At 36.8% G+C, this 16,449-nt stretch overlaps 2 protein-coding genes across 2 annotated transcripts in view; one reads left to right on the plus strand and one right to left on the minus strand.

Annotated features, from left to right (window-relative positions):
* LOC120637414 (protein Wnt-6) overlaps positions 1–16,449 on the plus strand; it is a 185,631-nt gene that overhangs the window by 55,628 nt on the left and 113,554 nt on the right. The gene's annotated exons all lie outside the window — the stretch shown is intronic.
* The window catches only part of LOC120637413 (protein Wnt-10b), a 64,691-nt gene that overhangs the window by 39,566 nt on the left and 8,676 nt on the right, over positions 1–16,449 (minus strand). Inside the window, exon 2 of the mRNA XM_039909247.1 lies at positions 4,694–4,941. Within this exon, the coding sequence (XP_039765181.1) occupies positions 4,694–4,941 (248 nt within the window). The remainder of the gene's footprint in view (positions 1–4,693; positions 4,942–16,449) is intronic.

The following is a 16,449-nucleotide window of genomic DNA, read 5'->3' on the forward strand; positions in this document are numbered from 1 at the left end:
TCTTGGTTTTACTTTCGAGGTGTGCCACTAGAAGTTTCATATCAAAAACTGGTTCTTATGATATAGTTGTCACTACATTTCCGGACAGAGTTCCCACGAAGAGCCGTCAGATAAGACGTCTCTTAACGACGCATCTCGTTTTTGCAGCCTCATAATCATACTTTGTCGCCGGCACTTCGTCACCTGCGGACACGTGGTTGATATAAAATGCCAATAAATGTCACTTTTTATGACACATTCGCCGCGCGTATTCAGGTCACGTGCGCTCGTCAGATTTGTATCGAGGCTCGCGCTCTGCCACCCTCGCCGCTCATGCCGACATTCGACTTCGTCATGACATCTGCGCTAATCTCACCTCCCATCAGCGGCTATTAACGCCCGAGGCGAATACGTTTTCCGACAATCGTCTCATTAGCCGCACAAAGCTCGTAAAATCCTCCACATTGTCCTCTTCAGCATTGTGCCAACGTCACGTACGGCGAGAGCGCTAACAACGTGTGGAGGATCGCGGGGAAGCGGAACGAATCCGGTGATCTATCCCAAATGCCATCGCCCCATTCCAGCTCTCTTTCATCAATGTGTCTACACGATTGACTAAAAAAATCCAACGGTCCGTATTCATTATTATCTTTCTTCGTCGATCATCGATCGCCATTATCCTATTTAAAAGCATGCCTTGATTTGTTCTTGGATTTTTTTTGCTTCGTTCACCCAGACGTTTCAATTCGGTACCCTAACAATGGGCGAGTTAAGAAAGATGTTTAAGTGTTTAGTTACGCTATTTTTTCACAATTTTTCAATTTAAACGGAATCGTGTATTTGAAGGGCCGGAAGGTGTCGTTACGGAGTGTTACTAATACTAATAGTGTCTGGCTAACAAAGGGTCGACTCACATAATCCTTGTCAAAATTACGTCCACATCTTTGTGTATAAACGGATGAGGAATCAAATCAATCTTCAATACTAATTCGGTTGATGTACTTACACAAACTATGTCCGAAAACTTAGATGTGTTGAAATAATTTTGCCGTATGTGTTGTGTTCCGGCAACATGTGTTCTTATTCTAACTCATCCTTTTCTGTGGGAAGTCATGTTCAGCAGTCAATGTAAAGAAATATTAATCCCTATTAAAATTATAAATGTTATAGTTTATTGGTCTTTCTGACGGATTGGATTTATTTTTTGCATGAATGTTAATGGTATGAAATGCTACTTTTATCCCGAAAAAATGGCCTAAAAATAAAAAATTAAATTTGAAATACATAGTAGAGAAAAATTTTATTATATTTGAAATCGTCACGGGTCTCTTTTAAGGGTATAGGCTGAAAATCATTATCCACCATGCTGGCCACAAAGTGCGGATTATTGGAATTATAAAAATTGTTCTTCGAGAATATTATGGAGAACTCTTAACTATGCAGTTTCCTCGTGAATTTTACCTCCACCGTTAAGACAAGTTTGAATTGCTTAAAATGCTCATAACTACGGAAATCAAAACGTGCGTGCCGGTGATCGAACTCGGTCCCCCCGAAAGCGACGTCGAAGTCTTAACCCCTTTGTTTTTTGTTTGTTTGTTTGTGTACACGCACACACACATATACCCCCTGGACAACTGATTCATTATTAATACTTAATTTTTCTTCCTTTTAAATGTTTACAAGATGTTAAAACATAGGTTTAAAATAAACAAGCAACTTTGTAACATCAGGTTTTACTTTCGCAGAGGATAGGGAGATTTGTAAATAAATGATTATTCATAACATTAATGTTATTGTTAACTCTTATTGCACTGCACTATAGAATAAGGTTCAAAGGCGAACTTAATGCGAGCTAGTATGAAATAAATTGAAGAAGGAATCATTTGAGATAACTCCAGTTAAAATATTAATTGGTACTGGGGCGCGGGACGTGGACACAGCTCGCCGGACCCACACGTAGCGTGAAATCGCGGACGGGAGCGGCCCACCTGGCCACCAAGGACTGCCTTATTATTTGTTGTCTGCCATCTTCCACGCTCGTAAATTTCCACGTCAACGTGTGCGATGATTGTGGAAAAAACGAGATCGACAAAGCCTTTTCACACCCGGCGATATAGACATAAAGACTTACGGGCATCGGTAAATACCTCGATATAATGCGATCCCTCCGGTGGGCCCCTTAATATGCGTGTATAATTTTTCGTCGTAATAAATTCGGATTGTAATAGCCGATCGCGATTGGTTTGAATGTTTAGTTGCGTTTTATTTTAATAAAAATTTCATATGAAATTACGCCTCGGGACTGGTTTGTTGTTAATTGCTGCCACCTACGTGTTCTCAATGAAGCCTACAAAGTCATTGGCGGCCGATTTGCGACAAAGGTTCCATAAATAAATAAGTATTTTTATTGTCGTTTTGAAGCTTTTATTACTCCGGATAATTAAACAATCGGCTCTGGTGGCAGTTATTTCGAACTTCAATAACATTTGTTTAATATGACTTACAAAGTTTGTCGCGCTTGGTAGGAATGTTCGCTGAATTTATTAAAGTTTTCGATCTTTTGTTTATGATGATTACCTACAACTTACATTGATGTAAGTACAGATAATAAATTTGAGATTCTATGACGTAAAGTGATTTTAGTATATAGTCAATAATAATAGTTTTTTTATCATCATCATCATCATTTCGACCGATTGACGTCCGCTGCTGAACATAGGTCTTTCGAAGGGAGCTACAATTAATGAAGCAGGGCCGCTCGTTCTCTGTAACTCCCAGCAACTATCTTTAAATTATCTGTCCACCTCGTGCGGGGTCGAATAAGGTCATTTATCTAAACTACCTCGACTAAGTCTACATACCCGAAATTTAGGAAATAAGGTTCTTTCACAACAGTATATTTCAGTAATATTATATGTATATATTATATATGTATATATATCGGTATATATGCAAATATATATGTTTATTTATATGCACCACCTACCTCTCGTCTTGAGCTGTGTTTTACGCCTTTGGTTGTCTGGAAGAGATCGCTATGTAGCGATAAGGCCGCCAAATTATAAACTTTTTGTTAAATCTTTATTTATAATTTTTCGATATGTTTATGTGGTGTACAATAAAAGTGTATTCTTTCATTCATTCATTCATTATAGATGCGTTGATGGTCTGCCGAGTAGTGACAGCAGAGGAAAATGTTGTCACCACACGTTCTTGTGAGGCGACTGAGGGAATATAACGTAGCAGCGTGCTCTGTGCTACTACTGCCATACGAGACCCGTCTGCTGCCTGATTGGTGATTATAAGCAAACCTTTGGAAGAAGCCTTTAGTCCAGCAGTAGATTGTTTTCGGCTATTGATGGTGATGTAAGATGCATATAGGTAGATGATGATATGCCAAATCTTAGGAGGATATGTCGATGCTACAGAATCCAGATCTTCATAACGAACTGTGTTGCATACGTGCCCGAAAGACATAACTTTCGTCTACGTAAAACAAAATATTCGTATTACCTTCCTGTAACACTGTTGCACGAACAATGCAGTGGCGTGCATAGAGGGTATTCACGGTGTATGCAGATAATAATAATAATAATAATAATAAATAATAATAATAAATACTTGGACCTTGCTCACGAGATTACCGCCATGTGGAATGTTGAGTCGACCGTTGTTGTTCCGATAGTCGTTTCAGTCAATGGTCTTCTCGCGAAAAGCTTCGATCAACATCTCAAGAAGCTTTCGCTTGGTTGTTGGATCAAGGGTCGGATACAGAAGGCAGTAGTCCTTGAAACGGCGCGTATTGTGAGGAGGTTTCTCACTCTGGAGCCCTGACCACCGGTTGCTTGGGCATTCAAAAGCCCCGCAAGCGGAGGGTGGAAGTTTTTTTTTTTTATAAATTTTTAATAGTGTTTTTTAATTTATTCTTAAGCATTGTTAATAATTTAAAAAAAAAAAAAGAAAAATAATAAATGATAGATAAATAATAATAATAAATATACTACGACAATACACACATCGCCACCTAGCCCCAAAGTAAGCGTAGCTTGTGTTATGGGTACTAAGTTGACTGATGAATATTTTTATGAATATAATACATAAATACTTATAATATACATATTAACACCCAGACATTGAAAAATATTCATGCTCATCACACAAACATTTTCCAGTTGTGGGAATCGAACCCACGGCCTTGGACTCAGAAAGCAGGGTCGCTGCAAACTGCGCCAATCGGTCGTCTATAATGATATAAAATGAAGAAAATCTCCAGTACGAGTTTTGAATAATTAAGGGTAGGCTTTTTATAACTCTTACAATGCCTATCCTTAAGTTTTTTTATAACTCGTACTGGAGATTTTCTTCATTTCATATCATGTGCATACCCTGTGAATACCCTCTATGCACGCCACTGCAATTATAGCACCTATACCGCGTCCATTGTCATCATTCAATGCGCTGTTGGACAGCAATGCTTAATGGCATCTATTTCATGACGGGTGGACACACGGACAACATAGTTCCGTGAATTGTTGAGGTACTGAGAATATCGAATGACCTTTACTTCAATATTCGCAGAGTATCACTGTAGTACACTATATTAATATCATCTTTTATAATGTCATATTTCATTCCTTTGTCTTATAGTAAGTGGCCCTGCCGTACTAATAAGATGTAAAATAAATAAATGACTCAATATATGGTATTAACTGACCTCTCTTCATAATGCCACTGGAATGCGGATTGGAACTCTTCGACAGCAGACTAGAACAGTTCCACCTATGCCAGCGGAACTGATGCTGGCACTCCTTAACCGCCATCTGGAGACCTTCGAAGGCTATAGCTGCTGTATCCGCGGAGTCATGACAGACAGATCTTTGTTCTCTGGTCAGGCCACCGATAAGGCGGCAGGTGAGAGTCGAGCTGAGCTTCAGGTGGTGAGGAAGCATGTTGTCTCTTGAGCTGTAAGCAAAAGCAGGCATTACAAACAAACAAATAAACCAAAATATATCCTTCGCATTTATTATATTAGTTCTTCTCTTTATATTCTTTATATGACGGCCGATTGGCGCAGTGGGTAGAGAGCATGCTTTCGGAGTCCGAGGCAATAGGTTCGATTCCCAGAACTGGAAAATGTTTGTGTTAAAAAACATGAATGTTATATAGTGTCTGGGTTTTTATGCGTATATTTTTCGTATTTATAACTCTTTTGTATAATATTCATAAATATTCATTAGTTATCTTAGTGCCAATGACACAAGCTACGCTTACTTTAGGGCTAGTTGGCGATGTGTGTTTTTTCATAATATATTTATATTTTATCTTATCTTTAAATCAATTACTCGTTTATGTTCCTAGCCTTATATTTTATTTTAAGGGCATAATATTATTGGTTATGAACTGCCTAAAAAACACTTCCAAGGAGAAAAAAAGTTTTTGTCTGTCTGTCCGGGCTAATTATTCAAGCTACCTACATATTTTAGTGAAATTTAACAGGCTAGCTTGGAAAAGACCCGGACGATTTTTCAGGTTTTTGCTCATTTTTTAACTAGGAATTTTACAAGAACGGCTTCTTCAAACCGCCGGACATAATAAAAAAAAGCTAGTTACAAAAAGGCTCTAAATAAAAGAATATAATAAGCATAACAAAACATTACAAATAACCACCGCTAATAAGATTATCCGGCATTTAATTATGACTCATTATGTCACTAAATTCGTGTCCACCGAAATTGACCGTTAATTGGAAGCATATACAATTTTGTCATAATTAAGAGTGAAGAAGAGATGGTGGTACGTAAAAGGCTCACCATTTAATATTATCTCGTATATATCTAAGCAGATAAATATTGGTATAAAATATAAGGTTTTGATTTTACTGCATATATGCTGCTTCATAGCTTAATATAAATTTACTGTGAGATGGTGATAACAAAAAAAATTTACTCGGCTAAGTTTGTTGTGGGCTTTTCTTAGACCAGGGCGCGTTTGGAACGCTCGTAGCTTTAGGATTAAGTTCGCGAACGAAATTATCACCATCCTCTTACAATTATGTAAACATATATGTATGAACGCTTCATAAGTGTCTGTGATAGGCTTAGATGAATATAGCAATTTTGAATTTTAATTTGAATTTAGGTAAAATATGATAGGTTGTAACAGACTTATTAGGAGACTATGTTAAAAAAAATCAAAATAAATAATATAGATACTAAAACCACTATGAAAAAGTAGCCTTAATATCTTGTAGATGTATATATCTAGACATATGTCGAGCGTGTCATCGTCCTGGGGAGTCCCTCAGGCATATAGTTTCCGGGTGAGACCACGGAAGAACTATAATGAGTGAGTTCTCTATAATGTTCTGCATTGTTAACTCACGGAGATAATTGTGTAAAGCTCCAAACCCAAATCCTAAATAAATCTTAGTCACAGGCAGTGCCCCTACGTTATGTAGTGCTGTTTCTAAAACAGATTGACAAAATTATCTACAAATTATACCAATTTTCATGTAGCTTCAATTCCCACTAGGCTTAAATTTTGCAAAGGCTTACAACAACAGGAGAGGTTAGTTGTGAGTAATAAATAAAAATTTCAACCTCTCAGATTCTGAAAAGTGTCTATTTGCCTTATAAACCTGATCTTTGGGTAAAACAACTTAAACCATTGGAACTGTTACATAGTGATATTATGGTGCAACATTAAAATGTAATAAGGTGGGTACCTTATAAATTCAGGTTATATTTAAATACCTACTTAGTATCAATAAGTTTATTGAAACTTTACATAAAATATCTAGATAGGTACTAATGAGTATACCTAAACAACGGTTTAGGACGGTAATCTCTTACACTCTAATTTATTTAAATAGATGTTATCACACGCGCCTAAAATATTTTATTAATGAAACAATTTGTATTCGCTCCCGAGTTCGAACAAATATTTTGAAAGTATTCCAAAGTATTTCATGTTGGAATTATTTGGGGGATTTTAATTAATAATTTCGTATCGGGACGGTTCCATGTTATTTGGAGCGGAAATTCTTGGTGGATACTTCTTTAATTCTTTTTTTTTGTCTATAACCAATCATACTATGTTATGATTTTGATGGATGCTGTTAATACATATACTATTTTAACCCCAACTAACTAAAAACACTCTTCGAATGTAAGTCGTACAGCAATGTGAGATTGTGTTTGTTGGTTTATTGGTTTATGCATTAAGCATGAAATAAAGCTAAACAAAACAAAACATGGCTACTATACTATACTACTTGAGATAACTTTTGCATAGCGATAGTACATTTACTATCCGTACCCGTACCGTGCGATATTCCGGAATAAATAGACTGAGTATTTATTTACCGAGCAGCCTATCCTCAATGTCACTACGGTACCAATAAATACTCAGTCTATTTATTCCGGAATATCGCACGGTTCATAAGGGATAGATCGCAATTCTATAAGCTAAATGTTCCATACGTATTTTTTAGTACTAGAAATGAACTTAATTTATTATTAGAAAAACATATTTCCGCTTGAATATTTGTTCATTAGTAAATCTACGTCAATTATACCTTACACACGGATAAATAGCCTTAAAGTATAATCATATCAACGTCTCCTTCCAAAATGAGAAAGGTTTAGGCCGTAGTTCACCACGCTGGCCCAGTGCGGATTGGTGGACTTCACTCGTTTTTGAGAACATTATGCAGTTCTCGCAGGTATGGAGGTTTCCTCACTTTGTTTTCTATAACTTGCTTGATAATGATGATATTTTAATTAAGTAGGTACTTAAAAAACACATAACTTAAAAATGTTAGAGGTGCATCCTGGGCCCTCGAAAGTGAAGCCGAAGTCCTAAACACTGGGTTATTACCGCTTCTTCACCTTATATACCTTATACTAAAGGAACCTTTATTATACCGTACAGATTATTTTGCTCTTCGGGGCGTATTGCAAATTAAGCTTAATTTTCATAGCTTATCATGGAATTCCGCAAAGTAACGCCTTCCAATAGATCACTACACAGTTGACCACCGTTCCTCTTCCCGCGGGTATGGTACGAGGTGACTAAGGGAATGTCACGGAGAACGGGACGCAGAATCTACTACTACTCGTACTGCGATCACCAAACCGACTGCCCAGCGTGGTTATAACGGTCAAAGCCTCCTGAAGTCACAAAGTCTCAAACACTCCTGAAGGTTGGGAGACTTCTGAAGTAATAAAATTAAAGTATAATGTATAAAAAAATATCCGTGTTATAGCATATTCATAGGTTAAGAACTAACTAGCTAATCACAACTATTTCTTGGTACATATTCAAAATTAACTTTTCATTAGTTTCACCGATCAATCTCCTTCGTGCCTTCTTCTTCCACAAGACATTGGCGAAGTACCTTGTGCTCAGTTGGCACAGACAAAAGCCATAAACAAGAATTGAATTGAATTGAATTGACTTCTGAAGTCTTTAGTCCAGCAGTGGACTTTTATAGGCTTATTGCTGCTGTTTTTAACTTTAGCGCCTATTTAATAAAGTATTTACCAGCTACATAATGATTCACGTTCCGATGGCAAGAAAAATAATATATCGGGTTAATAATCTCCGCCATTTTAATAGCTGTTCTGGAATTCATCATAAAGATAAAAGCCTAGCTGGCAAAAATAACTTAGATTTTCGTACTTTTTAATTAAAATATATACTTGACTGAAAATATTACCAAAACTCTTGGTTCTGGTTGGTAGGAGTGAATAAAAATTTAAATCTCCAGGAACACTTTTTAAATTTCTTTGTTTTAGACTGCGTTATTTTTAGATTCCACTAAAAAGGACTTAATGTGAGTAAGTATCGAGGTTTGTATGAGTATAGTTTAAGGTGTGTACACACCTATTTAACTTCCAGGAACATGCTCCATCTGTTATCAGTTAATTGCGCTTTGGAAAGTGACACAACACGGGGAGAGCAAAAAGTTGGGTTCCGTGGATTTTTCTTAGTTACGATTTACTGCTACGTACTTGCCTTCTCTATCTTAAGAGAGAAGGATTTAAGGTGTCTTAACTTCAAATCCTTCTCTCTTCCTCTACGTTGCTCCAATGTAGCAAAAGGCCTGCTAGTTTACTTTTAAATTCTTGAATGTCTTCTGATATTGCTCAACTGTCGAAGCGACCGAAACCTGCGTTGAGACGTGAAAGCATATATTTTGTTCCATTTCTGTGTTATAAATAAATAGTAAATTGCGTTGTTCGGGTTTATCTAACTGCCACAGATTATAGAAAATTGAGCTTGACGGCCTTGTGTATCATGAATTTCCGTAGTCTGCTTCTATACCGATATGAGTTTTATTTTATTTTACCTACTTTTTTATCCAGGTTTTTTTTATAAACTGTTTTTTTTAATATTTTTATACAGTGTCAAGGTGTTTGTGATCGCACTCCTCCGAAACTGCTCAATATATTTATATGATCTTTTAAATGTTTATTGTATGGTTATAATAATAGGTCGTAAAGTATATTTCATATCGCTAGTTGATGTGTCTTACCTACCTATCCGGATATTTTTTAATTTTTTTGTAAAAATATAAATAAGACCATTGGACCGAGTGGTGCTAGGGTCCCATATTATATTATATGCCATGCATTAACTTTCCCCTTCCCGCCAATTGGTCTGCCGAACTCGCGTCTCCGCCATAGATTACATATTTTTTCTATTTACAAAGAACTATGGATATCCTATCAGTGAGTATACAAACTATGATTTGTTTGAAATATATAATATAACCATCGGTTTTATTATAGATATAGTACTTTAATTTCCAATTTCTATGCTGTAAAGTATGCTACTATAATTGATTAAATTATGATAAATATAATGTGGCGTTACTATTCCGGGTAATACGTCATCTGCCGGGTCCACTAGTTTTTGATGTTATTTGATGGTACACATCATCGCGGATCACTAAACGTGTTCATAACAAAAGACAAACACCGTTTTCCGTCTTTACATAACTGTGTAAGTTATCTCCGTTGCCTTCCCACGCTCAGGAACGCCGCTGTCATTAAAGGGTTGCGACGGACAACTCGTTTAATGATCTTAATGATACGCACCCGCCTTTACAATCATTGTATCATTTTTGCATTGCGATGTTGTTATTTTGATTAAAATTCAACACCTCGACGTTTAATTTTAATCTGGATAAGGAATTGTTATAAATGGCACCACAAAATTAATAAAACAAAACACGTACGTGTTTTTATTATCCGACTACGGTAGGGTTATGTGTTACTGAAATTGTTCTTATGTTAGTAACAGCGACCTTTTCTTGTGTATATTTTGTGGTTAGTATGTTCATCTCTCTCATAACCCATCGTCCATCATCTCTCCTATTCGATCCATAGCCTATTTAACAGTCTACTGCTGGGCTAGACCCCTTTTTTTCACGTGGGCTGGGCTAGAGCCCTCTCCTAACGGTTAGCCATATCGCCTCCTATCTGCCCAGCGTGGTATATGGTATATCCATATACCACGCTGGGCAGATGGGTCGATGAGATGGGTCACCCTAATCGCTATAGGTAGTAGTAGCACAGAATATTTCCTTAGTTGCCTCGAACAACACCCGCGGGTAAAGGAGGTGTGGTGACACCTGTATTCTGATCTTAATATTAATTAGTTTTAATTAATGGTAAAGTGCTTATTGGTTTCGCTTCCTCTACAAGATTTTCCGAACTAAAACTTTGCTTGTTTCTCGCTAACCAAGCCCTCCATGCAAGTTCCAAAAGCCTGGCAGGCCACCTAGGTTGCCAAGGATTTCGGTTACACTATGGTTATGAAAATCCAAAATGGCCGACTGTATAAAAATAAAGCTATCCTTTACAATCATTGGAAGCGGTGATAGCCCAGTGGGCAGTGGGCCCTTTGCAAAATGGTGAAGCAAAATATCGTGAGGAAACCTGCATGCCTGTGAGTTTTCCATAATGTTCTCAAAATGTGTCTTTCGTTGTACACCACATATACATATAGAAAAGTTGTAAATAAAAATTTAACGAAAAATATACTATTTGGCGGCCTTATCACTACATAGCGATCTCTTCCAGGCAACCAATGGTGTAAAAACATAGCACAAGAAGAGAGGTAGGTGGTGCATATAAATAAACATTTATACCTATATACACATAGATACTATATATAAATATATATATAATTTAGATCGATCTTATGGGCTCTCATTTAAAATTCAAATATACAAATATACGTATTATGTTAGGACCTAGAGGTCCTACCATGTATTAACATATAAGTTTAACCTTTGACCCAACTATTGAATAATAACGGTTGTCTCCTCCTCTTTATTTGTAAGTTTATATGTTCCCTCATTTCCAAAAATGGCCGTATAATTTTTTAAATTCACAAACCATTTCCATATTATATCAATACGTAAAAATTGTCCATATTACGAATGAGTTGCGATTTTAAACAAACAGAGTATTGTCATAAAACACTACCCTTCTTTTGGTACAGTCGGGTATATAAAATAACTGCATAATCACCCTGTGAAGCGACAAATTTTGTGTCAGAGAACTCACCGAAACGCGCCGTAAATGTAGAGATCTTGCTGCCGAGACCAAAATCATGGCTGCAGTTTAAGATGAAATTACACCTAATAAAATAAAGTGAGCAGTTTTCTTCGTCACAGCGATTTGTGTATGCTGTAAGGTGAAATTAGTTTTTCACCACAAATCGCCCCGCGGACGGAATTAACTAGCAGCTAACAGCTTTTTCCAACAAGTCATTAAACTCAGTGATCCAATTAAAACTCCAGCCTGAGCTTAATATAATTGCTTCGAAAATTCCATCCGCCGAGATAAAAACAATAATTTCGAGCTTTAAGCTAACTCTCCACTAGAGCGGAGCAAGGCTTTGTTGCTGGATGTAATTTACTAGTATGAATTTAAAAGAAAAATTACAAAAAAAATAAGGTAGTCTACAACCATCGCTCCAAGCAGTATTACTTTAATATCGTTGACGTTCTTGTTGCAGAACTGTAATCCTTGACAAGGTAAGGTGTGTGATATAAAACTATAATCCTACAAATATTACGAGTATATATAAAAAATGCGAAAGTTTGTTAGAATGGATGAATGTATGTTTGTTACTCTTTCACGCAAAAAGTACTGAACCCAATTGACTGAATTCTGGAATGGAGATAGATCATACTTTGGATACGAAGATGAACACATAGGCTGATTTTTATCCCGGGAAAATTTACGGTTCCCGCTGGATTCTTTAAAAACAAGCCACGGCTGGTTTTATCATAATGCTGCTTGAAGCTATGTTGGTAAGCGCACATAAGCATTTAAACCTAAGAAAACGAATGTCGGTTCATGATTTTCGAAACTCAAAAAAATCATTTTCTTATTTCAAATTTCTTTTTGTCCACGTAAAAATAATGGGGAGGCATACGTGATTGTAAAATAAGGGTTCCATTTCATTATTGGATGTGGCAGTGTTCACATCCTAAAAAAATGGAACCACTAACAAAATCGAGCTATCTGAGGGTTGCGTCACTTTTATTTTCATACGACCATTGAAATCTGCCACCCAGTGCATTTTTTGAATTACGAGTAGGTATATATCGTCTAACCAAATTAAACTTCAACAGTCTTATCAAAATAATCTTGCTGAACCGCATAGTCTAGCTGCCTTACTCTCCCATATCTGTAATTTTGCACTGTTTTTTTTTATTCCACTATAATTTAGCCGTTGACTACAATCTCACCTGATGGTAAGTCATGATGCAGTCTAAGATGGTAGTGGGCTAAACAGTTAGGGAGAATGGCAGTTATATTGAACTTATACCCCCAAATAGGTTACTACGGGACCTTGTACTGGACTTGGACTTTTATGTTTTAGGTAGCGCATTGGGTAGAAGGTCGACTTCACTCTCGGGGGGCTGAGTTCGAATCCCAGCTCGCCCTTCTAACTGTTCTAAGTTGCGTTTTATGCGTAATTAAAATATCACTTGGTAGAACGGTGAAGGAAAACATCGTGAGGAAACCTGCATGTCTGATAGTTCTACATAATGTTCTCAAAGGTGTCTAGAGTCCAACAATCCGCACTGGACCAGCGTGGTGGACTACGGCCATAACCCCTTCTCATTGTAGGAGGAGACCCGTGCCCTATAATGGGCTGGTAATTTAATAATATAATAAATAATTTATATACTACGACAATACACACATCGCCATCTAGCCCCAAAGTAAGCGTAGCTTGTGTATGGGTACTGAGATGACTGATGAATATTTTCATGAATAATATATCTACATAAATACTTATAATATACATATAAATACTCAGACACTGAAAAACATTCATGCGCATCACACAAACATTTTCCAGTTGTGGGAATCGAAACCACTGCCTTGGACTCAAAAAGCAGGGTCGCTGCAAACTGCGCCAATCGGTCGACCTCATAATGAGTTGATGTGATGAAGTTCTTCTTTTCCATAACACCGCTTTGTTGTAAAAGGTCACAGTTTGACAGCTTAGCAACTCGGGAATGCAAAAAGCGCTCTAGTGGAATACCGGCTTTAGACTCGGGCAAAGTAAAAAATAATAAATCCAATGTCGGGTCCGGCTGATGAAATGCTACGATACTCATTCAGAAAGGTTATTTCAATACAAATTACAGCTACTTGCGTTGCTTCTCTCTGCATGCCGACAATTCTGCAAATACTTTTCTCTTCTCTAACCCGCGCGTGCATAAAGACTCCAACAAAAACCGGCTCTACAAAAACCAACTTTATTCCCGTTCTGTTTAAAACTCGATTCGCGTGAAGTAGTATGCAAATACGTCGTTATTGTTATGCGCATGGAACGGTCTGATTGAAATTCCATGTTCCAACACTGTGTACCCTTGCTTAGTACGTATTTGCTTAGTTTATATTATACTAGCAATACTATTCGGATTCGCCTGTTTTTTTTAAAAAGAGAAAATTATTATAAGTGATGTCCTCTCACGAACGTAGAAAGCAAATCAAAGCAAAAATATCTTTAAAGATTACACTCCTGAAAACTGTTCTTTACGTAATATGTAGCTAAAATATCTGTGATAGTGTGATAGTGCATACTTCATCCTAACTTTCTTAGTTAGGATGGAGGGGTTCGATCCCGGGCACATACCTCTAACTTTCGGAGTAATGTGCGTTTTTTATACACGGTGAAGAAAAACATCGTGATAAAAAAGAGGTCTTCGCCAGGGACTATAGGAGACACGTGTAGTAGCTCGATAATGCGTTGATCATGACGGTGATGAACTTTTATAATAAACTGCTGGCAGCGACCCTGCTTTCTGAGTCCAAGGCTGTGGGTTCGATTCCCACAACTAGAAAATTTTTGTGTGATGAAGATGAATGTTTTTCAGTATCTGCGTGTTTTTTTGTATATTATAAATGTTTATGCATATTATTGATAAAAATATTCTTCAGTCATACCCACAACACAAGCTTCGCTTACTGGTTTGGATGGAGATGTGTGTATTGTCAACCTGTGAACATTAGGTTTCCAAGATGCTTAAACTGCGTAGCGGTGTTATACCCCCCTGGAATTTAAAACTTCCTATGCCACTGCGAGACATTTATTTATTTATTTATCACCAACAGATTATACACTGAAACAAGCTTAGGAACTACAAAATTGAGAAACATAAAGTTGTAGTGTCAACCAAATTAATGGCAAACCGGCATGCGTATCAGAAAAAAAATCACGCAAGTTCGGGTTCGCAAGTTTACAATAATATTATTGTTGTAACGAAGGAAACACTGTATGATGAAGTTGAAAACAGAAACAAAAACATAAACATAACTTAAATTAAAACAAAACAGAAATGTACGAGGCAATTATAAACTAGCTGTACTATAATATATTGTTGCCACCAGGCTGGTTATCCACCATGCTGCTCTAATAAGGGATGGTGGGTTGTAATGGATGTTATCACATGTAAGTGAAAATTACCGTGCCAGACGGCTTAACGTTTTCCGAAGCACGTGGATGGAGACCACTAATTTCCTACCTCCGAGCAGGTTGCAAGCTAAAAAATCTTACCTAAAAGTTTTGAACCGACCCGGAAATCTATCCCAGGACCACGTGATTCGCATTTGAACACCCTAACCACTAGATGAACGAGGCAAATACAGATAACGTATACCGAAAAGAAAATCACAAAGTGAGACCGTATCGTTAACTACAGCAAACTGATTTTACTCTTAAATAAATTAAAGTAGATAAACTAAGTACCATTCTAGTATCTGTATAATTTGTAGAATCCTTAGTGTTACCAATATACGCAATTAGTTCGATCGATTAGCCATCCTTTCTGCGTCGATCTCTTTGTGAATTAAGATTAGATAATGCATTTAAAAATACCTCGAGCTTTAGAATTATTAGCTTGATAAAGGACTTTAAGTAAGAGCTATATTTAGTTCTAAGGACTTATTGTTGGCTTCTTTTTTAATTGTTATCTATGCTCTAAAATCATCTCTACTTTGAAATTGGAGCCTTTGTGACGTTAATAGGCTGATAAAAATCCTTAATTTACTAAGTTTATTTTTATAAGAATACCAGTTCAATTCGACTGAAAGGATTTTTTAGTTCATCAAATCTATAGACTGACGTCCACTGCTGGACATAGGTATTTTGTAGGGCGTTCCACTCACCTAGTTGGGGGTCGACCAACGCTGGGTTTGCCGGTGCAGGGTTGCCACTCCAACACCTTTGAACCCCAACGTCAATCGGTTCTCCGAACTATGTGCCCCGCCCATTGCCACTTCAGCTTCATGACCCGTTGAGCTATGTCTCTGCTTCCACGGATCTCCTCATTTCTGATTTGATCACTGTAGAGATACTTCTAACATGGCTCTTTAAATCGCTCGCTGAGTGACTCTGAGCCTTCTTATGAGGCCCATAGTTTTTACTTATTACTTTATATTTATTATCAAATTAAGAATCTGTATTTCTTTCATCCTTATACTCCACACCAAACCGATTTTCGGCAATGTACCCTCTACGCACGTTTGACTCCGAAACCGGACATCCTCATGTTGACTTTACAATGAATAAGTCCTATTTATGGAAGGAACCGAACCAAACAGACAGACTTTCATTATTGACGTTTCAAAAATGCTTCTAGTGGAAGGCTATTTAAAGTAAATAAATTTTTAATTTTAACATCAAGATATCAGAAAATACGTTCATATTATAAGAAATATATACTTAATGTCAAATATGTTCTTAAATATAATAATAATAATAAATAAATATACTACGACACATCGCCATCTAGTCCCAAAGTAAGCGTAGCTTGTGTTTTGGGTAGATACTAAGATAACTGATGAATAATTTTATGAATAATATACCTACGTAAATACTTGTAATATATAGATACATCTGGGTGTTTGTCTGTGTATTATCTGAAAACAT

This window comes from Pararge aegeria, chromosome 3 (genome assembly GCF_905163445.1).
Source record: "Pararge aegeria chromosome 3, ilParAegt1.1, whole genome shotgun sequence".
In the NCBI taxonomy this organism is placed as follows: domain Eukaryota; kingdom Metazoa; phylum Arthropoda; class Insecta; order Lepidoptera; family Nymphalidae; genus Pararge; species Pararge aegeria.